We start from the raw sequence: 25,483 nt of genomic DNA, 5'->3' as shown, positions 1-25,483 counted from the left end.
GTACGTATAAAGAACGATTTTTGTGTCAGGTGATGCTGCAATTGGGGAGGGAGTAACGCGATATTACTTTGCAATGCTTATGTCCAGAATACAGTACAGCTTCAGTTTAAACATTGGTAAGTGTTTTATTAATTTCATGTTTTTAGTCCTTTTGCTGTGTGATTGAAATCTGTGTCTTAATTATTGTGTGAACTAAATGCCAACTTGTAAAACTTTTTAAGAAAACACTGGAAAAATTATGTTCTTCAATGGAGAAGATCACTTGGTACCATCGTCCTCACGAGTTCTTCTGGACAGTGATCTTTTTAGGGTCATTGGTCGAATGACTGGCCATTCCTTCATTCATGGAGGGCCACTCTTGACAGGGCCGAGCCCCTCCATGTTCAACCTACTTCTAGGCCGGCCATCATAGACCTGAAAGACTGTCCAGACCAAGATATAATAGAGAGAGTTTCTCTGGGTAGTTTAATTCTACTGGAAGTCACAGTGCTTTTTATTTTGACAAATAATTTATCCAACAATATTTAATGTGAACAATTTGCTTGTTGTTTTTGTTTTTCTTCATAGCTTGAAGAGCCAAGGGATCTGACAGACGTGGAACGATAGAGAGTGAACGATCTTGCTTTTAGCTGGGCCAACATTAACTAGAGAAAACCGGAAGTGGCTTGCAGAAACCGTTCTTCAGCATGAGGTATTCAGTATTGTGATGTATTTCTGTGTGAAACGGACTGTTGAACGAGAAAGCTTGTTTGCAGTCGCACGATTCTGATGAAATCTGAAATTCAGATGAGTGCAGGAAGTGAAAAGCAGAACGGACGAGATGAAGTAAAGTTCGTACTGCAGGATCATTTCATGTCAAATCAATCAAATTTCAGAAACTTCCCTAGCTCAAACTTAGTGCTGGGCGGCATGGGCGTCACTAGGCCCTTTTTAGGGAGGCTTCAGCCCCCCTAAAAAACTTGTGATTGCCTCTGTAATCTGTAACCTAATTTGTGATCGCTTCTGACCCCTTTAAAACAAATGAAAGGGTGGCAGGCTTCGGCTTTGCCCTCGCCCTGCCTCAGTCTGTGTTAATTCCTTTTCAAACTGTTCTGAAGCATACTTGTTATGCTATTGTTATTGTTATTGACAGACGCTGCTATAAGTCAAATGGCCATAATTTAAGTGATCACAAAAATAAGAGTTCAGCCATATTACACAGCCTGCTGCTGATAACTGCATAAGGGGCCGTTCACATATCGCGTCTTTTGCTCGTGCAAATTCCTTATTTCAAATGTAGGAGCACATCAAGCGCACTCATAATAGGAGCGACGCGCATACGGTGCGCTCGTTTTTTTCCAGGCGTGCCTATGCCGTGACGAGATGAAAACATCTCAACTTTTCAGAATGCCGCAAGCGCACCGCAGGTCATGTGACAAGAACCAACCAATCAGCTTCAGCCTTTCTGTAACAACACCGAAAGCTCAGCCGAGCAGCTGATCATAGCTGTACAGGGCGGGTTTTATTTCTCATCTCCATAAATATATCTAGTGTTAAAGCTAATGCAATGGCTAGAAATCAATGAATCAATTAATCCTTTGCTGATACTCCCTCATCACGGTGGAGAGAGCAATTCATGGTTGCATAGCAACGACAGACGCCGCGGGAGTGCAAGCGCTTGTAGAAAGGAGGAGAAAGCGGCGCGGCTGCGCTTTACACACGTTTTTAGACGTGATATGTGAACGGCCCCTAAGAGTGCACTGGCCACTGATGATGTCGTGGAGGCTATGCTAGACACACAGTTAATGAGGAAAGTTAACATCCACACTTTAGCCATAAGTTTCGTCTGAATTGTACATGCTACTACTATTTTTCTGTGAAAATGACTTGTTGCACTTATGGTAAGCATGGTCAACATCAACTCTAATAGGCTACAATGTAATTATGCTTTGGAAAAGCTGTTTTCCCCGTGGTCAGCTGAAGCTGTGTGTGAACAAGGCTGCAGAATGTGAGTTGCTCCGTCTCACACAGCCTCAGAGGAGAGAAATTCTCTAGTATCGTACAGAAATGGAGTTGATAACGCCGGAGATTATCTATACAGCGCAGGCTAGTATAATTTAGCCGCTGGGCTCCTTACCAGGTGTTTGCAATTAAACAGAGAATCACCTGTGTTTTGAGCTGTGGTGTCTGGTCCGCACGGATCCCTATACTACACATCGCAATTTCGATGCTATAAATGAACTATCGTGCAGCCCTAATTCAAATGTACATGATCATAAAATATGAGAATTACCCGTATGAAGTCCATTGACTTCAATGGATTTAATTAAATTCATTTGAAACTTATAACTCATGACTGCTCAAAAGAGTCCAAATTTATGAAACAAAACACCTTAATCAAATCAGTTTATAAAGCTAACAATTTTTATTTAAAATGTAATCAAAAGAAAATGTATTAATAAGTGTTTTTACTGTGTGCAATTTCTGTAACTTCAATGGGCATTAACAAATAGCTCAAATACCCTAGGGGGATAACATAAGCCACAAAAATGTGTAAAGTTTATAAATATGTCCGTTCTTAAAATCTGGTGTCTGATTCTTTAGGTTATCGGTCGCAGAGAGAAGCAGATGAAGCAAATCAAACGAGGTCTGAAGGATACTGGGGTCCTGCTCATGATGAAAGAACGGCCTTCTCTCATCACAGTGCTGTTCCCAAAATCATCCTTCCTGAACTAATGGATTGTTTATGGCTCTGAAAACATGCGATCGTTAACCAGACTTCCCATTTCCTAAAAACCTGAGCATTTATGCTGTTTTCTTTGTCCATAGATGGTTTAGAAAGAGTTATATGGCCAATGATGAGGATGAAGATGAAGATGAGGATGATCACGAGGTTCCTCTGGAGTTGAAACGCCAGATGGCGTCGTACCTCAGGAAGTACATCGAAAATGGTAATGATCTTTTTACCACTAGAGCCCGACCGATATGGGTTTTCAGGGGCTGATACCGATATTAGGAAGTAAAAAAAAAGTTTGACATCAACATATCGCCGATATTCTTTGTGTATATTATAGGGGTGCGATGGTTCAAATTACCCATGGTTCGATTTTTATCATGGTTTCTATGGTTTTGGTACGGTTTGGTATGTGCTATGTTCAGGCAAAATAGGACAACTGTCAAATAAAAATAAAGAAAATAAGAACAAATAATCAAACTACAAGCAACAGCAGGTATTTCAGGGCTCTCGTTTATAAAACTTTCCGTAGATTTCATCCTAAAAATGTACACGAATGTATGCACAATCTGATATAAAATAAAAGGTGCACAACCTTATTATAAATGCATCATCAGATTTGAGATGAACCGGTGCAAGTGCGTGCCGAACATGTTTATATCGGTGACATATCTGCAACATAAACGCAGATGCAGATTTATCTGCGACAGGCTCATATTGGCCGATAAAATCGGCAGACCGTTAAATCGGTCCGGCTCTAGTTACCCCACATTAATTTCAGATGTCAGCTGGCTCATTTCACAGCTTTGTAAATTGTGCAGCCACTGTTTTTACAGCTACAGCACTGGGTATGGAGCAGGGTCGGGCAATCCTCCCACAACATCTCTATGTGGAGGTGTCTGACTCCATTAAAGTGAGAAAATAAAGCTGCCTTCTCACGACACTCACTACATGGACTTTCAGGCAGACTTAAAGCAGCAGTGTCCACAAGAGAACGTGGATTTGGATTAGTTTAATCATATGGTGTGTTCCTGGGCTTTTTAAATGAAGAGGCCAGTCCTCAACTGTTAGCCAGTGTGCTTTTGATAGGACTGTTTATTGAGAGAGAAAAAATGTTATTCAAATGAAACTAAATACTAGATTTTATAACTTCATGTTCATTTTTTCATTTGTAGCAAGTTAAATAATGTGTAACTTAAAGTTGAAATTTGATGTAAAAAGTTAAATGAGTAGTACTTTAATATTTGTACAAATTTGTTCGTTTAATCAAATGTAATGAACAGCCAGTGCATCAGGAAAACATGTATTTGTTCATCAATAAACAATCTGGATTCAAGGATCTCAAGAGTTGAACATGGAGTTATTATAAGAGGAAACAGTTTCAGTGATTATGACATGAACTGGTTTATCACACTGACTGTGTCGTAGTAAATTTGAACAGCATTTAAGAAGGGAATATCAGGACGAGGCAAGGTTGCAGTTTCCTCATGGGTAAGTTCTCGTGGTAGTTGAACCTCGGGGATCTTCACACCCTCTTCCTCACAGGAGTGTGGTCCTTCCCAGTCCACACCATAGTAGTCATCCACCTGGAGTATATTAATGGGAACACAATGTCAACAGGTTCTCGAAATGTAAATGTCTACACAGTCACAATGAGTTATAATTCAAAGTTTGAAAATACAACTTCCAGTCAGTGTTATTGTTATTAATTATCATTGTGATACTATGATTTTTTTTTTTTTTTTAAATGAAATGGTTCTATATTTAATTAATTATAATAATCCTACTTCAGCAAATCTCCATTCATTTTCAATTTATTTTACAAAAAAAAGTAGCTTAAAGGGATAGTTCACCCAAAAATGAAGATTGTGTCATCATTTACTCACCCTTATGTTGTTGCAGTCCTGTACGAGTTTCTTTCTTCTGTTGAACACAAAAGAAGATGTTATGAAGAATGTTGGTATCCAGACAGCTGATGGCAGACATCAACTTCCACAGTATTTTTCCTGCTATGGAAGTCAGTGGCTACCTGTCTGGTTACAACATCCTTCAAAATCTCTTCTTTTGTGTTTAACAGAAGAAAGAAACTCATACAGGTTTGGAAATTTCAAAATGAAAAGCATTTATATTTAATACAAGAACAATCGTATGCCAGATGGGCTCAAAAATAATTTAAAGGGGAAACAAGTTCATACCCTATTGACATTTGTTCATGTTTTAAACTCGCATAATTTCTATACATTTCTCAGAAACCATGACTGTATATTGTCATACTGCACCACAAGTGAATGTTTTTGGTAACACTTTACAATAAGGTTCATTAGTTAAACATTAGTTAATTAACTAACATGAACTGACCATGAGTGATACATTTGTTACTGTATTTACTAATCTTTGTTAAAGTTAATGAAAAGAGTTCATTGTTTGTTCACAGAGCATTAACTAATGCTAACAAGATTTTAATAATGTATTAGTAAATGTTGAAATTAACATTAATTGCAGTTCATGATTAGTTCATGTTAACTAATGTAGTTAACTAATGAACCTTATTGTAAAGTGTTACCATGCACTTTTATTCAAAGATGTTCAGAAATTTGTATTGGAAACAAGACAAATGTTAAAGATTTTTTTTGCAAGGTTTAATGTCATGTCTTTATGAATTTAAGACTTTATGCGCCAATTTAAGACATTTATTGTGCCTTATTTTGTGTAAGGGCAAGTTTAGACTGTAAGCCCCCTAAAACAAACCTGCAACTATTTCTTTAATATTTTTTTGTAATTCAGTTTCTTGTCTGTCATCCACTAAAATGTTGATTATCAGGTAACTAACTTAATTTGAAAGCACCCGGTGTGGATCTTGAATATGTTGGAAGCTTGTCCAGAGTTGCAGTGGAGACTGGTGGCCTGCTGTTCTGATTTCATGATTATTCCCTCCTGGAAAAACTCAAGATGCCTGTGAAGCTGTGGCAGATAGGTCCAATGCAGAGCAAAAAGATGCAGCTCATTGTCAGGATTTAATGTGCCATCTGCCTCCAGATCAAGGAAGAGACAGGAGAACATGCTGGGAAACATCCCTCCACAGTCTCTCGATCCTGTAATTATAACATAAATGCTTCCTCCTTAGACAACAGGCCTGATGTATTGTGATAACGTAGATCATTGGCACACCTGCATTTTTTTAATGCAGCATTTCTTCCAAAACATGCAGAAATTATAGAATATTTTCAATCCACATATGCATTTCTTTACAGTCCAAAACCCCCCCAGAGTCTTAACTGTAGATGCTGAGATTTAATCACGTAATGGCATATGACTTTGAGTAATGATAAAAGGAAAAAACCTTTGGTTATGGACCCTGCGCCCTGTGATGTGGGAGTGTGGGTTTTCCCCTCGATTGGACACCATGAAGTAGGCCACGTCAACATTCTCCCGGCCCTTATCGGATCGCACTCTGGAGGAGAATCCAAAGCGGTTCACAGCTTCAATGAAACTGCAGCACAACAGAAGCACTGTTTTCTGTAGCAGCTTTAGGAACACAATCATCCTGCTGAAGCCATCTATTCCTCCATGGACCACTATCCTCCACCTGTGCAAAGATTTTCCGTTGGCAGAACAGTTAGTTTGCTGACATTTTGTTCATTGATTATAAACTCAAAGGTAAATTCTGTCACGATTCGGACAGTAATTGTTTCTCACGTGGACATCTGGCACCTCATTGATAAATCTCGTGCATTTAGATGGTGTTTTATTTACAGTGTTAGATCTGTGTTCCTATGAACATGGGAAAACGCTGCTCATGTGGTCAGTCACATGGTTACATTAAAAAATTCAAAAAAAAAGTTAAAATGGTTTTCTCTCTTGTATTGTCACTCAAAATGATAAATGTCATTTTAAAAATGTGTTAAAATTAGTTTATACAAGCTCTTGTTTGCATATAATTATAATTGTTTAAAATTATGGTTTATATTTTCAATGTATACAGTTGTAATACTTTTATAATTGTATTGCATTCATGCTGATGTCATAATAATGACCCATTTTAAATGTTCACATGCTTTTCTTCTCTTTGCTCTAAGCGGCTCTCACTTCTTGTGTCAGGTGGTGCTGTGATAATGTACTTTAGGCTAAGTAAAGTATGACAGAATTTACATTTTTAAACTATCTTTCACTTTAAAGGATTAGTTCATTTCAGAATTAAAGTTTCCTGATAATTTTCTCACCCCCATGTCATCCAAGATGTTCATGTCTTTCTGTCCAGATCATCATGTGATATGTCTGTGTGTAGGTCAGACTCTCTGCAGTAATGGGCAAACAATGGTATGGCAATTAAAAGAAAAACAATTCATCACAAAGACAGGAACTAGTTCCAAATTCATTTAGTAAGAATAATTTCAAGTAAGCAAGTTTTATGGCGAGTTCATCTGCCAATCTCATGTTAATCTTGAGTACCTATAGAGCAGCAGTGGACCCTTCATATCTCAGAAAAGCCTTTAGTTTTATCATATTTATAAAATACAGATGCATTATAAAATTATAAAGTGAGCTGCGTCTCATTTCAGAGGCTGCGTCCTCCGGAGGTCTCATTTGAAGGCTGCATACGTCATCAAGGATGTCTTATTTAAGAAAAGTAAAATTGACTGATATTCATTGTGAGGTGTAAAATAGTACTGTAATTTCTTTCTAACGGTTATTTTTCTTAAATGACGCGGCCTTCAAAGGGTGCAGCCCCTGAATTGGGACACAGACATTGTTGAAAAATCTCTCGGCTTCCGTGTCCCGAACGAAGCGTGTTGATGGGCGGCTCTTGCTCTGGGTGATGTGTGTGCGCACGCCTATCAGAGAGAAGAGCCTATACAAGGAATTACGTCCTTTATTACATAGTAAAGGGCCATACAAAAAACAGAGAGACAACCGGAAGTAGTGTATTTGGCACAGAAATACTCTGTCATACTCTGTCTAGCTTGTGTTTTGAAACTTTGTCCATGTTTAGCGTGAGAATGCAGCTCTTCAACAGTGTCAGTAAGTCAGAATGCATGAAATAGCATTACACCCCCTTTAACTTCTAGTGCCTCTACTACAGTAAATTAACCCCTGCTTTCATAGACAATTCCTACCTTCGTCCCAGACTAAAATGCTAATTTGAGTTGTCTTAACTGAAAATATCTTGAAATATGTCAGTGCCACTGTTTTGTCTCAAGATACACACCAGTAATGTTTTTTCTGAGGCATTTTTATTAAAGCTGCTTAAATATCTTAGTTCTGGCTGAAGCTGTGCCCTGTCTGTGAAACCGGCCTTGAAGAGCTAGAAACAGAAACCTGTTTGGATACAAAGATGAAGACTAACTGGTGACACTTTACAATGAGCTTCATTAGTTAACATCAGTTAACTACATTAGGTAACATGAACTAATAATGAACTAAGCTTATACAGCATTTATTAATCTTTATGTCGTAATGTTCTCTTTAATCGTAATGTTAATTTCAACATTTACTAATACATTATTAAAATCTTGATAACATTACTTAATGTGAACAAACATGAACAAACAATGAACTGCTGTATTTTCATTAACTTTAATAAAGATTAGTAAATACAGTAACAAATGTATCGCTCATGGTCAGTTCATGTTAGTTAGTACAATTAACTAATGTTTAATTAATGAACCTTATTGTAAAGTGTTACAGACTAACTGAAGGGCTTTAATTCACACCAAACTGCGCAGAGCTTTTCTGACAGAAAAACTCTCATCAGACGTACAGTGTTCTTGTTGTTGATGATACATTTACACTTTCATTACAAGCGTTTGTATTGTAACACGTTTATAAAAAGCTCTTGTTTACGCTGCATTTATAATGTTTGACCAGCAGGTGTCACTAGCGTACGGTGATTCAAGAGCTTTAGTGAATCATTCGGTGAATCGGATTAAGGATCAACTGATTCTGAGTTTAGAAAAGCTTCATTTCTCCCATAACTACTGTTTCGCAGCATCCCCTGCAAACGAGTGATAATTGATAACGCTCAGAATGGCCCATATGTGACTTACCTTATTCCATATTCACGCTTTCGACGACGTATGGTCCTCTCCGAAACGCCAAACAATCTTTCCGCAGCCTTTACACCTCTCATTAAAGACGTCTTGATGGTTTCTGCTGGAATATTTTGAGTCGGTCTCTCTGGCAATGGCTTTCTTCTGACTCTTTGACCTGCAGTTGCCTCAGTACCTCCTGCAGGTTTGCAGTCGCAACGCTGTTGATCTCGGTGTCTGTAGTGGGCGATATTTCCCCCATTCTCTCAAGGAGATATTCCACTGTTGACTCCACAACATTGTCATTAAATCTTCCCAAGAACACATCTTGGAGAGGGCACGCAGATCTGAAATTACACCGTGAAAAGCCGCAGTGCTGCTCATCGTCACATATCTTCATCTCTTCCGCCTCAAAGCTCCGCCCACGCTACTTGATTGACAGTTGCATTTGATTTACCATTTGAGCACTGAATTATAGATTTAATGAAAATTAAAAATCAAATGAGTTTTAATTTGATTATTGATACAGTTCCTGCTTCCCTGAATGAGGAAATGAAATCGCATTTGAGAATTTGATTTATCATTTGAGCAGCTGTTTTGAAACTTTGATTTATTATTTGATCTTTTTAAGCATTTGAATTTTCATTTTAATTTTGTTAGGAAAAAACTTCCACAGCTTTTCTCCTACTATATAGTAGAGAAGTAGGCGGAGTGTCGCAACTCTCACATTTAACGGCTCTGACGAATAGTTGTTCTCACTGTCCAATGACAGCGCGTGTTACATTTACAACTGACAGAGGATTGGCTCTTCAAACTGAGGTGAAAGTTGATTGGTTGCTCCACGTGTGTCCTGACCAATGGCATTTTTAACTCGATTGACAAATGGATAAAGAAAAGCTATTGGCAAATGCTTTTTAAAAAGTGATTTAAAATGATTTATTAATGTACTTTTTATTGTTCAATTAATCTATGTTTTATTACATGAATCAAATAAACAGTTTTAAATTTGTGTATTTATTTAAAAATGTCCATTTATGTTTGAATGATTAAATTGATAAATTGATTGTTGATGTTATTTTTCAGTGGGATAGTGGATCTAAATCTTTAAGTGTCACTCCTGCTCCTCATAACGACACATAACACAATATACATGTACACTGCAGTTCAACATTTACTACAATATTTCAACATTTATTTAATCATGTGATTTTGAGTCATTAACACACACACACACACACTCACTCTCACACACACACACACACACACACACACACACTCACACACTCTCTCACACACTCACTCTCTCACACACACACACACACACACACACACACACACACACACACACACACTCTCTCACACACACACACACACACACACACACTTTCTCACACACACTCACACACACACACACACACACACACACACTCACACACACACACACACACACACACACACACACACACACACTCATTTATTGTGTCATGATATTTCAGTATTAATGTAATGAAGAGACTCTATATCATCTCACTGTCACTGATTCATCATGAGCTCAAAGCATTATGGGTAGAATCTCTCGTCAGTCTGTTCTGATTCATCAACACAGTTTCACTGATCCAGACCAAACCATAAACCCAGGATAGAGCGGTTGAGTGAATGTGGTCTGGACTGTGTGGATGGGGATCATTGTGTCTCCAGAGACGCTGTAGAAGGACAGAGTTCCTGCACTGTGATCCACATACACTCCTACTCTCCTGATCTTGATGGACTCTACAGAGAGACGAGTCTCTATCTTATTGTGTATGAATATGTAACCAACAGAAGAGCAGCTCAAACTCCAGGACTGATCATTAAATCCAAACACACACTCATGACCCCATCCCTTCCTGCTGATGCTCTTATATGACACTGATATATCCACACCATAATATCTACTGCACACAATCTCCCAGTAACAGCGTCGATCACACACACTCTCTCTACACAACACCTGAAGACGATAATCAAATCTGTCTGGATGATCAGGATACGACTGCGGTGTGTTAGTGTTAGTAATCACTGTGTTGCTCTCAGACAGACGGAGGCGTTTATTCACTGTGTTCAGATCCAGAGTGATCCGATGGGAATCTGATGGAGATAAAACACATCACAATCAGGAATCATCAATCTGTCCATCTTTTAATCTACACTGTAAACATGATTTCTGCTGCTTGTTAAATGAACTTCATTAAAATGAGTTAAAACCACACAATTACTGACATTCTGTCCTGATTTAATTGAGTAAATCCACTTAAACATGTCAAACTGAAGTTCACTTCATCATTTGTGTGTGGAGGACCAAACCTGCAAAAACAATAAATAAATACATACATTAATATATGAAGAAATGTAAAAAAACAAAAATACATAAATGATTAAATAAACATACAAGGAAATGTGAAAAAATAAAAATAAAGGAGTATTTATACCTTTATTTCCATTTATTAATTGTATTTATTTTTTCATTTATTTATTTCCACTTTTATTTATTTCCACATGTATTTAAAGGTATAAATACTCATTTATTTTTATTTTTCACATTTCCTTGTATATTTATTTGTTTTTTATTTGTTGTTTTTTTTTTTTTTACATTTCTTCATATATTTATTCATTTATTTATGGTTTTTGCAGGTTTGGTCCTCATATTTGTGTTGAACTGAAACAGTGTATGTTTAGTTCCCAGCATGCTTTGCTCTGGTCTGGATCTATTACAGAATCTCGAGTTCAGATCTGACGAGTTCATGTAGGATTTGTCTCAGATCTGAACTTGATTTAGGATCTTCTCCTCTCTCACAGAATCTCATCTGTAGTTGTGAATCTTAAAGCCTCCATCAGTTCGGTGATCGACTCTCAGGTCTGTTACCAAGAGCAGCTGCTGTGAAGAAACGCTCCAGATTAAAATGGAGGATCAAAACAGGTGTGATTTTAATGAAGAGCTGCAGAAAGACAAGTTTGATCAAAGCCTGTCACTGTATTTCATGAGTCTGTCATTGTTCATCAGTGTTTTGTGTCAAAGTGCAGCACATCATGTGACCCTCACAGAGTTGGTTTGGATGTTGATATTTGACAGATATTCAGACACGAGGATTTTCAATAGATTCTCGTGAATTATTATAATGGTCTTATCTGAAAAGTATTATACTGTAGAACTGAACACTGTCACCGTTTATGAGTTTTAATCCTTTTTAATGTGTAGAAACATGTAGCGCTAGCGCTTAGCCCAGATAGAGACCGTCTACAAACAACACGAGGAAGAAAAAACATTAATCTGATTTTGTTCACTTTGAAGCAGTCTGTTGAACACACACACACACACACACAGACACACACACACACACACACACACACACACACACACACACACTGTGAGCAGCTCTACAGAAAGAAACTGTCATTATTCAGCTCAGTTCAATGTTCATTCAGTTCAATATCAGGATTGATGGAGTTCATCAGTTGTCAATCAAATCTGAATAAGCTCTTATGAACCGTCACTGATATCACTAAGATAAATATAAGAATCTTTTAAACTCCAGCCAAGCTCAAGATCACAGTGGCATTGAGAAGAAGATGTTCTGATGTTGGTTTAAGAGTCAAAAGTGATGCTGAAGATGTTCCTGAAACTCAACTATTGTGAGAAATCTCTCAAAGCCTCCTAAAAAGTGTGTGTTACTGCCCCCTAGAGGAACATGATGAAGTTGATCTGACTGAGATTGATATTCAAACATTTAATACATTCATTTAAATTCATACAGTGTTCAGTCTCATCTTCACAGGGAGTGTCTTGATACTTGGACCTGAAAGATCATTTACACTCATATATTTATGTCATTTGTAAATCAGGATAAACGCTGCTGAATTAAATTCAAGCCTGTGAGTGAGTGTGTGTGTGTGTGTGTGTGTGTGAGTGTGTGTGTGTGTGTTGGTTTTTGTGGTTTATGAGGACATTGATATGAACACACGCCACACTAGAGGGACATTTTGTATTATGAGGACAGGGTCGGTGTCCTCATAATTCAGACAATGTAGAAGTGCTTCTATCGCTAGGGGGAGCTCAAAACCAACATTTCAGCTCATGTCCCCATAGCTCACAATGATCTGATTCTGTGTGTCAGCTGTGCATCGAGACAGCGCCCCTGTAGGCGGCTCAATGGTACTGCACCTCCTCATGCATATTCACACGTGTATGGAATCGAGGCTTTTGATTGGCTGATCGCGAGAAGTCCTCATAATTTCGGGTTTTGTCAAACCACTGTGTGTTAATCTAATTGCCACATATTTATAACACTGCCTAAAAAATAACAACAACAACAACAATAAAAACTAAAATAAATCGAATAAAGAGGAATAATCACACAACACCACGCCTTCTTTGATGATCTGTTCTTCGCGCCACTCCCTGTTGCTGAGACAGACACGCGCGGATCATCCAGGTGAACAAACATCAGGTGAGAACTGAGATCAAATTACACCAGCTACACTTCAAGTCTAAAAACGGGTTTAATATTAATTTTATATTACGTTGGTAGTAGTTTGAAATATTCTACAGTTCATTTGACGATTATCAAATGAATTTGCATTAGCAGTTATAAGTTAGCTTTGGTGACACGTGTCTGTATTATTCACAACGCGTGGAGATTTAATTTATTATTAAACTGGTTAATCACGTTATTGCCGTCAACATGTGGGCAGTGTAATGATGGTAACGTTAATGAGGTTGGCGTGTGAATCAGTATAGTTGATGCTCGTTATGTGGTGTGTGTGTCTGTGGCTCACAATAATCCAGTCCCTGTGCAATTCAGGCCTGACGATTATTCAGCAGCCCGAAGCATGCTCATTATTTGTGACTAACTAGTCCTAGTTTAAGCTTTAATTACCCTTTTTAGTTTGCTGTTAGTAATGTTGCGTAGGTGTCTGTAGAGTGTGTGTATGTTAGTAAAATTGATCAATTTAGTGACAGCTGCAGTGTGTTTGAGAAAGAGGAAAGCAGCATGATTAAAACACACACAAGGTCCATGTTTTTACTGTTTAACTAGTGATACTTCCTGGTATTACATCCTGCTATGTAAATAATAATAATAATCGTTATTGTTAATAATTTTACTGTTATAACAAATAAAGGTGTAAAACAGTTGATTAGGTCAGTGAAATCTAAAAGTCATGTTGTAAAGTGATTAAAAACATCATGTGGCCTTTGCAGGAGACGGCAGCTACAGCGTCCCGGAGGACCAAATTGAAACCCAAAGAAGAAGCAGCATATTTTCATCCATCCTTAAAGATAATAAAATATATAAATGCATTTAAAGGTAACACAGGCCCATGTTTAAGTATTGTTTTAATTCGCCCCTTTTCCTGACTAACGTGTCCTTTGATAGGTCGAGGAGTGTTCAGTTGTCACCACTTCCAAAAAGGGAACTTCCTTGTTGAATACAGAGGAGAAGTCCTTAATAAACAAGAATATGAAAGAAGGCACAGAGTTTATCATCGTGCACTTGAAGTATTTTTCTTTGAATTGCGCTATAATATGGTAAGTATATTACAGTACCTCATTTACAATGTCTTGGAAAATGTACAAAGCTGCAGGTCAACCAGAGATACAAAGTCAGCTTTTTCTGACTCTATTCCAGTAGCAGTAATGATGAACTAGGATGAAGACTGGCCGGAAACATGATGTAATTATTCAGTGAAACCTGCGATGACTTATGAGATTCAGTCAGTGTTATTACAGCATGCAGTTAGTGTTGTGTTCTTGCTGTTTCAGGATTGATGCTGCCAGAGATGATGATTCTTTGGGCAGACTTGTGAATGATGACCACAAGAACCCCAACAGTAAAATGAGAACGATCACTGTGGACCGGAAGCCCCATCTCTGCTCATTCGCAGTAAAGGACATCAGTCCCGGGGAGGAGATAAGGGATAACTATGGGGATTGGCCATGGAGAAGCAAGGTATTTACAGAAATGATTTTTTTACCTGCATAGTTTTCTGAGCAAATTAATCTTCAACATATGGAGTGGTTTTGAATGTTCCCAGTATAGTCAGAGGTTTTAAAACACTGTTGTCATAAAACATAGGTTAAACTCCAAACAACCATGTTGCAAATGGAAATATTATGTAAACCTAAAGATATTCATGCTACTCTAAATGATTGCTCTTTGTGATTTTAAGCGATGTTTGAGTTTGAAAGTGCCTATTGTACTCTAAAACTTTAATCTATTTATACTAATCTAAACACCGTTTACCTATAGAGTATGTCATTGATGTGGAGAAGTTAAAGTAGTTCATTTTGAATCCACACAGGTGACTTCTGAGACAGAACAGTCTTATGGTTTGGTGATCCTCATCAAGCCTTAATGACACTCAGCAGGAACTTTATTTGTCTTAACTTCAGTGTTATATAAGGGTTGATCTATCCGTTTAAAAGTGAAAATGCAGTGTTATTTCACATTTGCTTATTAGATTTCTCTAGTAAGCTGTATTTATATGAACAGTAATATTAGTAGACTTCCTGAAAAATAAGTTAAGCACTGTTTATTTCATTTGAATCTTTGTTTTATTGTATTTGTCCATTTCTTTGTACTCTTTTCCATGTATTTATTGTATCTTATAAACAATGCATGCACACTGGTGCATTTACAAATAGATGTTTTATTTTGTTCAAACATTGCAGTTTCTTTTGCTATAGATGTTTTATTTTACATTTTGGAATATGAAGCAGTGTTAATTTTTTTTCTTCATGAAAACGCAACAAAAAGAACAGATAAGAATACTGTTAAAGTACCAGATCGATAAGCAGTATCGGCAAGAGAAGTAATATGTACCATTTAAGTTTTGGCAAAATGATGCAGAATCTCCATTCGTTGCTTAGTTTGACTTTTCATGCTGACAAGATACTGTCCTCACAAAAAGCCATACCAGTGAGGACTGTGTGCTGGAGTACATTCTCACACATGTTAACTGTTAATCTATGAATTCACCTGTATTATCTGTTATTCTGCAATTAATGTTCCCTAAACTCCTTTTCTCTCTCTCCCACAAGATCTGTACACCTGATCCTCAGCTGACACTTTATGACACTCAACAGGTAATGTGTTTACCACTGGAAATATGCATCCATTTCTTATGTCCTTTAATTGTCGAACACATATTGATTTCTACATCGAGTAAATGGTTAGTTATAAGAATGTTTTATTAACATTTGTCTCATATTTCTCATAAAGCAGTACACATGATTTCCTGCTTATCTGTGTTTACAAATGTTTAAAAATATTTCATAGGTGATATCTGAGACAGAACGACAGTCCAGTGGTTTGGTCAGCTGTGAAGCAGACGATGGATCAGAGGGGGGGTGTGGGTGTGTGTGTGTGTGTGTGTGTGTGACCTAGAAAGGGTTTGACTAAGGTAAGGGAACCCTGCTCCTGAAGAGCCTGTGCCCAACAGAGTTTAGGTTCCACCCTAATATAAGGGTGTTTTCACACCTGAGCATTTGTTTCAGAACCTGGTGTGTTTCCTCCCTTGGCTCAGTTCGTTTAGGCATATGTGAACACGGCAATCGCGCTCGTGCCAAAACAGTCGCTCCAAGATCGACTGAACGAGGTCGTCTTGGCCCGATTGCAAACAAACTCTGGAGCGGTTCGCTTGTGGTGTGTAAACAATCCGTCCCAACGGACCAACAAACCAAACGATATCATATCTCATAATGGGAAATGTGTTTATAAAATGCAGCAGTGTTTGATTCTGTGATTGAGCACATTAGTTACTGCAGTTAAAACCAGAGAGCACCTCTTCATCTTAAAATGTTGTGTAATCACGCTTATCCGTGCAAGAACGCTGTCCCGGCGAGCTGTTGATTCCCGCTCTAGCTGCATTATAACAGTCATATAGTGTTTGTGTGTCTCGACACGGTCTGTTAGACAGCGCTGGGAGATACAGAGAGAGCGCGCTTGAATTAGTGTGAATGTGGTACATAATTTAACAGCGGGAATGACTGCTACATTCCTATAGTGTTGGTGTGTGTCTCGACAGTAGCTACTAAACAAGCCACAATATGCTCATGAAGCGAACCTGTCAAGGGTAAGGGTAGATGTAAGGGTCAGTGTTTTGTTCTTATAAGTATATAAATATATTTTCTTTCTTTCTTTAATATAAGACTCCATTTGTCTGCCTGTGTCACACTTTCTCAATGTCTGCCTTGAGTTTAGTTTCATGCTCTAATAATTAATCTGTTTAGTAATTTTTCTTATTTTTCTCATCTTTCTTACACTTTCATTCACACTGATTATACACTGTTATTCCACTTATCACATTTTGATTTTTTTTTCTTTGCCTGGACCACTTTCTTTTACCCTCAATATATTTGAGTCACTCTCTCCCTCCTGTTTTTCTAGTTACATTCTCTCATTTATTTTTCACTCTTTATTTTTATTTATTTTATTCTGTCCATCCATCATAATTACATTTACACTACCTCTAACACTGCTACTTCAACATTTTCTCTTCCGTCTTTATCGCACATACTTTGTCCATCATTACCTCTCTCTTTTGTCATCTGTGTGTCTGTCTGTCATATCATCAGTAACACACTCTGCCTCTATTGACCTATCACTTTCTTTACAACTATCTTTTTTTTTCCCTTTTTTTTTCCTTTGCAACTTTCTTAATTGTTTAAATGCTATTAAAGAAAAAATAAATGAATCACATCAAACAACCACAAGTTTGTTTTATCCTCTGTCTAGTTTGCTCCTGCTGTTGGCATAAAACTTGCTATGATAAACATGTGAAGCCCAAACCTGACCCCTGAACACCGGTAAGTGTATTTTATCAAATTCTCTCTAAATGAATTGATTAACCCAAAAATGAAGATTTACTGATTATTTCCTCACCCATCAAAGATGTATATGGCTTTTTTTGAAGAAGGGCATGTGCATATTTGATGGCCAGGGATTGAGTAAATAAACATTTTTCACTTTTGGGTTAACTTTTCCTTCCTGAAGTTTTTCTTTATTAGATTTTTCCCCCCCCAGAATTCTGAGGAACAGTTTTCCAGTGGGGACATATCAGATCAGGACTATATACCCGATTCTTTAGACAGTTCTGAAGAGAGCACAGTTTATTCAGAACTCAAGCATCCTAAACCAATCTCAAACAAACAAAATGTGTCCTGCATTGAATCAACTGCAGAAATTCAAAATGGCAGACAACATCAAGAGAACCTCACAGGTAAACACTCTCTGCTGAAAGATCCGGTTCAAGTATCAGATGTCCACAGTGAAAAAAGGACTGGTAATACTGAAGAAAAGTCTTTAGAGGATAGCACAAGAATTAGGGAAAATCCATGTGTACAGTCATCTAATGTGTCCTCTTCAGTAAACAAAAAGAATTACTGCTACATTTGTGGCAAACCACAGTCAAAATTTACACGTCACTTAAAAATCCATGAAAAAACAAACGTGGATGTTGCTCGGGTCTTGGCACTGCCAAAATGCTCAAAAGAACACAAAACAATGCTGGACAAACTGAGGAACAAAGGGAACTATGAACACAGTTCAGGTGTTTTAGCGAGTGGGACAGGGTTGTTAAAACTCAGACACAAACCAAAGGAAAAATATAAATCAGAAGATTATGTGCCTTGTATGTATTGCCCTGCCATGTTTCTTCGGAGAGATCTGTGGCGACACGTTCGAAATTGCCTTTCCAAACCAGTGGAGGATCGGGCAGAGCCAGGAAGAACTAGGGTCTTGTCTTTGGCAACAATGTCTAATGCAGCCCCGTGTCAACAGATATCACTGGCTGTTTGGAAGCTGTTGACTGTTATGAAAGATGATGACATCTCTGCTGCTGTCCGGAGTGACTTCTGCACTCTTCAGCTGGCCCAGTCATTTTTCAATAAACATGAACAGGATCCCACTAAATATGACTATATTCGACAGAAGCTCCGGGAAGTTGGTAGACTTCTCCTGATCCTGCGAAGAGAGTTTTCAATACAGACTCTTGAGGATGCTGTAAGACCTGCCAATTTTAAGGTGCTTATCCAAGCTGTCAAGAAGGTGTCTGGGTTTAATGATGAAATCACTCCTACCAGACTCCAGGCCTTGCTCTCAAGTTGGGTCACTCATTGCAAAAGATCTGTAACATTATACACTGCAGAGCTTTAATGGCAGAAGACACTGAGGGGATAAGGTCAACCCAGACATTCAGAAAGCTGTACAGCACGAAGTGGGCTGAACTTATTTCCCACACAGCTTTGGCTACCTTGAGTGAGACACACTTTAACAAACCATCCACCATCCCCTTCACAGAGGATGTTCAGTGTCTTCAGCAGCATCTTGAAAAGGTGGCAGATTTAGCATCCGAGAACTTGAAAAAGACCCCATCAGCACAAGCCTATGGGGAACTTTGCAGAGCAGCTCTAGCTAAAGTAATACTGTTCAACCCAAGACGTGGAGGAAAAAAACATCCTTGAAAGGGACACAGCTCCCCTCCATGCGGATGTTGCTGCTGGCCTAACAAAGTTTGAACAAAAACTTTGTGCACGTTTTAGTCGGGTGGAGATTAGGGGTAAACGGGGGCCAAAAGTTGCAGTGTTGCTATCGCCAGATATGGTTGATGCCTTAACACACCTCATAAGGTGAAGGAAAGAGTGTGGAGTCCCAGAAGAAAACTCATTCCCCTTTGGGAGACAAAATTGTTTGACTCCACATCAAGGATAAGATTGTCTGAGGAATTACACCAATGAGTGTGGTGCAAAAAAACCTGAATTCCTCAGATCAACACAACTGCGAAAGCATGTGGCAACTCTGTCTCAGGTGTTAAACTTAAAAAATCACGAGCTCGACCAAGCTGCTGACTTTCTGGGCCACGATATTCGAGTGCACCGAGAGCACTATCGACTTCCAGAGGCCACAACACCGTTAGCCAAGATATCAAAACTGGTACTTGAAATGGAGAAAGGCTCCCTTGCAAATCTTCAGGGGAAAACACTAGAGGAAACAGAAATCGAAGGTATGCAGGATAATCCCTTACATGCAGACCTTCAGATCTTTCACAGGTGTAATATTCATCAAATTTCATTGATCATTATGTGTCATTTGCAATGTAAACTCATTTGATGCTTTTTTTGTCAGATAACTTGGACTTTACTGATTCAGAGCAAAGTGAAGACAGTGATGCTGAGGAGACATACCCACAGACAATAACAGAAATGGGTAAAAGCACATAAATATACAAAGATCAAAACATTAAATTCAACATGTGACATCTACCATATAGTGCACCAGATCTTATACAGTAGTTTCAACTTTAGTGCTTTCAGTTTTAACTGTTTTTGTTTGTGATGTGGATATCTTTCTAGAGATTTGCAGTTTCATCTTAATGTAGAACAGTTTGTTTTTGTGTGTGAATGTCTGAACCTGACACCAGAGCTGAGCTCTACTGTTCATACCACAGGAACGAAGAGAGCTGGGAATCAGGGTATCTTCCGGTCATTCGTTTATTGAGTCAATATTGAAATCAGAAAAATGAGAGAACCACACTTTTTTTCGTTTTATTTAAAAAAAAAAAAAAAAAAAAAGAAAGAAAAAAAAAAAAAATTGGCTTGATTTTTCTTTTTTTTTCTTTTTTTTTTTTTTTTGGGGGGGGGGGGGAAACAAATAATCAGTTTGAATATTCGATCTCTACATGTGGGCGGGAATGAAACGCCTCTTTCCGCTGATTGGTCAACCAGACATCAAACCATGCCATCATCAGTTGTTCATTTTTTTTTTTTTTTTTTTTTTTTTTTTTTTTTTTTGTGGAAATAAATGAAAGAAATTAATACTTTTATTCAGCAAGAATGCATTAAATTGATCAAAAGTGACAGTAAAAACATTTATAATGCTGCAGAAGCTTTCTATTTCAGATCAGTGCTGTTCTTTTGAACATTCTATTCATCAAAGAATTCTGAAAAGAATTCTACACAATTCTTGATCATCAAATCATCATATTAGAATGATTTCTGAAGGATCATGTGACACTGAAGACTGGAGTAATGATGCTGAAAATTCAGCTTTGATCACAGGAATAAATTACACTTTACTATATATTCACATAGAAAACAGATGATTTACATTGTAAATATTTCACAATTTTACTGTTTTTACTGTATTTTGGATCAAATAAATGAAGTCTTGGTGAGCAGAAGAGACTTCTTTTAATAATAATAAATCTTACTGTTCTAATAATTTTGGCCACACTGTATCTGGGAAAATAAATGATCACTACAACTTCTGAAAGTGACCAGAAGTGTTTTAGCATTACTTAAAAAGTAATGTCACAAATCTGACAATGTCATTTTAACATCAATGTAAACAAAAATGAAAACTTTTTATGCCAGTATTTAAATACCAAAAACTCTTTGCTCGAAAATATATATAGTTATATCAACCTAAATCTGAACATCAGGAACATCCAGGAAAACAACAACACCTAAAACTAGGGCTGGACGATTAGTTATTTTTGTTATTTTATCTTTGTTATTAAAAAACTACAAACAATAGGACAAATTATTACTTGAAATAGCATTGAAGTAAGAAACAATACAGACACTGAATGATCAAATGGTTTTCGAGATCTCGACGAGGAACCGCTTCTCCCCTCTTCGCGAAGCGGAACGCGACGCCGTAGTCATCGGTGACTCTATCGTTCGTCAGGTTCACGCTACCTCAGCTAAAGGTAAGGTGCGCAGTCACTGTTTCCTGGTGCTCGTGTTCTCCATGTCGCTGCGCAGGTTCCCGCGATCCTGAATGGCGCTGAGAGCATCGGAGCTGTTGTTCTGCACGCGGGGGTGAACGACACCAGGCTGCGGCAGACGGAGGTGCTGAAGCAGGACTTCAGGAGCCTGATCGAGATGGTACGAGCCACATCGCCCGTGACGAGGATCATCGTGTCCGGACCGCTTCTGACGTAACGACGTGGACATGAAAGGTTCAGTAGATTATTTGCTTTAAATGAATGGTTAATGTCTTGGTGTACTGAACAGAAGCTGCTCTTTATAAATAACTGGAATCTTTTCTGGGAGCGACCTAGGCTCTTCCGTGCTGATGGCCTGCACCCCAGCAGAATCAGAGCTGATCTTCTGTCGGAGAACATCTCCATGACGCTTCGCGCCGTATGACTAGTAAGTCAAACCTCAAGTCACAGTCTGTGTTCTGCCCACTTACTTGATAGAAATGTGAGTGTCGTACAGTCTATAGAAACTGTCTATTCCCCGAATAGTGAGGTTTAACAATAAAAATAAAGGATCTAGAAAAAATCTGATCGTGATCAAACCAGAAATTCGCAAAATTACTGAACAAAAACAATTTCTAAAGCTAGGGCTACTAAACATTAGATCGCTGACACCTAAGGCGGTTATTATAAATGAAATGATCACAGATAATAGTCTTGATGTAATTTGCCTTACTGAAACATGGCTTAAACCAAATGATTATTTCGCTCTTAATAAGTCTTGTCCACCTGGCTACTGTTATAAAAACAAGTCCCGTCTGATCGGCCGTAGCGGTGGTGTTGCAACAATCTATAGAGATATTCTTAACGTTACTCAGAAAACAAACTACAGGTTTAATTCATTTGAAGTTCTTGTGTTAAACGTTACACTCTCAGATATACAGTGGGTACGGAAAGTATTCAGACCCCCTTACATTTTTCACTCTGTTATATTGCAGCCATTTGCTAAAATCATTTAAGTTCATTTTTTTTCCTCATTAATGTACGTACAGCACCCCATATTGACAGAAAAACACAGAATTGTTGACATTTTTGCAGATTTATTAAAAAAGAAAAACTGAAATATCACATGGTCCTAAGTATTCAGACCCTTTGCTCAGTATTTAGTAGAAGCACCCTTTTGATCTAATACAGCCATGAGTCTTTTTGGGAAAGATGCAACAAGTTTTTCACACCTGGATTTGGGGATCCTCTGCCATTCCTCCTTGCAGATCCTCTCCAGTTCTGTCAGGTTGGATGGTAAACGTTGGTGGACAGCCATTTTTAGGTCTCTCCAGAGATGCTCAATTGGGTTTAAGTCAGGGCTCTGGCTGGGCCATTCAAGAACAGTCACGGAGTTGTTGTGAAGCCACTCCTTCGTTATTTTAGCTGTGTGCTTAGGGTCATTGTCTTGCTGGAAGGTAAACCTTCGGCCCAGTCTGAGGTCCTGAGCACTCTGGAGAAGGTTTTCGTCCAGGATATCCCTGTACTGGGCCGCATTCATCTTTCCCTCGATTGCAACCAGTCATCCTGTCCCTGCAGCTGAAAAACACCCCCACAGCATGATGCTGCCACCACCATGCTTCACTGTTGGGACTGTATTGGACAGGTGATGAGCAGTGCCTGGTTTTCTCCACACATACCGCTTAGAATTAAGGCCAAAAAGTTCTATCTTGGTCTCATCAGACCAGAGAATCTTATTTCTCACCATCTTGGAGTCCTCCATGCGGGCTTTCATGTGTCTTGCACTGAGGAGAGGCTTCCGTCGGGCCACTCTGCCATAAAGCCCCGACTGGTGGAGGGCTGCAGTGATGGTTGACTTTCTACAACTTTCTCCCATCTCCCGACTGCATCTCTGGAGCTCAGCCATAGTGATCTTTGGGTTCTTCTTTACCTCTCTCACCAAGGCTCTTCTCCCCCTTTAGCTCAGTTTGGCCGGACGGCCAGCTCTAGGAAGGGTTCTGGTCGTCCCAAACGTCTTCCATTTAAGGATTATGGAGGCCACTGTGCTCTTAGGAACCTTAAGTGCAGCAGAAATTTTTTTGTAACCTTGGCCAGATCTGTGCCTTGCCACAATTCTGTCTCTGAGCTCTTCAGGCAGTTCCTTTGACCTCATGATTCTCATTTGCTCTGACATGCACTGTGAGCTGTAAGGTCTTATATAGACAGGTGTGTGGCTTTCCTAATCAAGTCCAATCAGTATAATCAAACACAGCTGGACTCAAATGAAGGTGTAGAACCATCTCAAGGATGATCAGAAGAAATGGACAGCACCTGAGTTAAATATATGAGTGTCACAGCAAAGGGTTTGAATACTTAGGACCATGTGATATTTCAGTTTTTCTTTTTTAATAAATCAGCAAAAATGTCAACAATTCTGTGTTTTTCTGTCAATATGGGGTGCTGTGTGTACATTAATGAGGAAAAAAAATGAACTTAAATGATTTTAGCAAATGGCTGCAATATAACAAAGAGTGAAAAATTTAAGGGGGTCTGAATACTTTCTGTACCCACTGTAAATAAAAAGTCACTACTATCTCTTGCTTTGGCTACTGTTTATAGACCTCCAGGGCCTTATGTTGATTTCCTAAAAGAGTTTGCAGACTTTCTCTCAGACCGATTGGTCAACGTTGATAAAGCGCTGATTGTTGGAGATTTTAACATTCATGTAGATAATACAAATGATGCGTTAGGGGCTGCGTTTACAGATTTACTAAACTCGTTTGGGGTCAAACAGAACGTCACTGGACCCACTCACCGTCTTAATCATACACTAGATTTAATTATATCACATGGAATCAATCCTACCGATATAGAAATTATACCGCAAAGCGATGATGTCACTGATCACTACCTTGTAACATGCGTACTGCATACTGCTGATATTTGTCAAATTGCGCCACGATATCGACTAGGTAGAACAATTCTTCCGACAACTACAGATAAATTCACAAATAAACTGCCTGATCTGTCTCAGCTGCTCATTGTACCCAAACACACAAATGATCTCGAGAAAATGACTAGCAGTATGTGCACCACTTTCACTAGTACATTAGATACTGTTGCACCGATGAGATTAAAAAAGGTTAGAGAGAAAAATACTGTACCATGGTACAACAGTATTACTCACGCTATCAAGAGAGAAACTCATAATCTAGAATGCAATTGGAGACAAACTCGTTTAGAGGTCTTCAGAATTGCGTGGAAAGACAGCTCGTCCCGTTATAGAAAGACTCTAAAAGCAGCCAGGGCCGAGCATCTCCGCAAACTCATAGAAAATAACCAAAACAATCCAAGGGTCTTGTTTAGTACAGTGGCTAGATTAACAAAAAAACAAACATCACCAGAACAAAACATTTCATTGTTTTTTCATTGTATCAGATCGTCACAATTTTGTCTGTTTAAACGGGGAAAAATCTAAGATAACGATAGTAAATTATGGAGTGCCTCAAGGATCTGTGTTAGGCCCTCTGCTATTTTCAGTATACATGCTGCCACTTGGTAATATTATAAGAAAACATGGAATTAGTTTCCACTGCTATGCCGATGATACTCAGTTATATATTTCATCACGACCAGATGAAATCTCTAAATTATCCAATCTGACAGAGTGTGTTAAAGAAGTAAAACATTGGATGACTAGTAATTTTCTTCTATTAAATTCAGATAAGACTGAAGTATTACTTATTGGACCAAAAACCTGTACACAGAATCTCTCAGACTACAATCTGCATTTAGAAGGATGTACTGTTACTCCATCCTCGACAGTTAAAGACCTGGGTGTTATATTAGACAGCAACTTGTCCTTTGAAAATCATATTTCATATGTTACAAAAACAGCCTTCTTCCACCTCAGAAACATTGCTAAGCTACGGATAATGTTATCTGTTTCTGATGCAGAAAAGTTAGTTCATGCTTTCATGACATCTCGACTAGATTACTGTAATGCATTACTAGCTGGTTGCCC

The 25,483-nt window shown here is 38.4% G+C and overlaps 1 protein-coding gene and 2 long non-coding RNA genes across 6 annotated transcripts in view; 1 reads left to right on the top strand and 2 right to left on the bottom strand.

Moving 5' to 3' along the window:
- The window catches only part of LOC127507971 (uncharacterized), a 123,323-nt gene that overhangs the window by 14,685 nt on the left and 83,155 nt on the right, over positions 1-25,483 (bottom strand). The gene's annotated exons all lie outside the window — the stretch shown is intronic.
- LOC127507972 (uncharacterized) overlaps positions 1-25,483 on the top strand; it is a 118,412-nt gene that overhangs the window by 15,917 nt on the left and 77,012 nt on the right. The window contains exons 4-6 of one of the 3 annotated variants that reach the window (XR_007928638.1): positions 568-691; positions 2,584-2,930; positions 3,550-4,052. The exons of 1 other annotated variant lie outside the window; for it this stretch is intronic. This is a non-coding gene — a long non-coding RNA (uncharacterized LOC127507972). Of the gene's footprint in view, positions 1-567; positions 2,931-3,549; positions 4,053-25,483 lie in introns of those variants that run through there. One more of the 3 variants, XR_007928636.1, reaches the window with a different exon arrangement.
- LOC127507970 (NACHT, LRR and PYD domains-containing protein 3-like) overlaps positions 10,112-25,483 on the bottom strand; it is a 45,493-nt gene continuing 30,121 nt past the window's right edge. The window contains exons 9-10 of one of the 2 annotated variants that reach the window (XR_007928634.1): positions 10,999-11,082; positions 10,657-10,866 (exon numbers count right to left, since the gene is read on the bottom strand). Coding sequence is in view for 1 of the 2 variants with exons in the window: in XM_051885394.1 (XP_051741354.1) it covers positions 10,337-10,866 (530 nt within the window). In the remaining variant the exon portion in view is untranslated. Of the gene's footprint in view, positions 10,867-10,998; positions 11,083-25,483 lie in introns of both variants that reach the window. The other variant, XM_051885394.1, reaches the window with a different exon arrangement.

This window comes from Ctenopharyngodon idella, unplaced genomic scaffold (assembly GCF_019924925.1).
Source record: "Ctenopharyngodon idella isolate HZGC_01 unplaced genomic scaffold, HZGC01 HZGC01CH26, whole genome shotgun sequence".
NCBI classification, from domain to species: domain Eukaryota; kingdom Metazoa; phylum Chordata; class Actinopteri; order Cypriniformes; family Xenocyprididae; genus Ctenopharyngodon; species Ctenopharyngodon idella.
The sequence above is the reverse complement of the archived record's forward strand: the minus strand, read 5'-3'. Positions and strand labels throughout refer to the sequence as shown.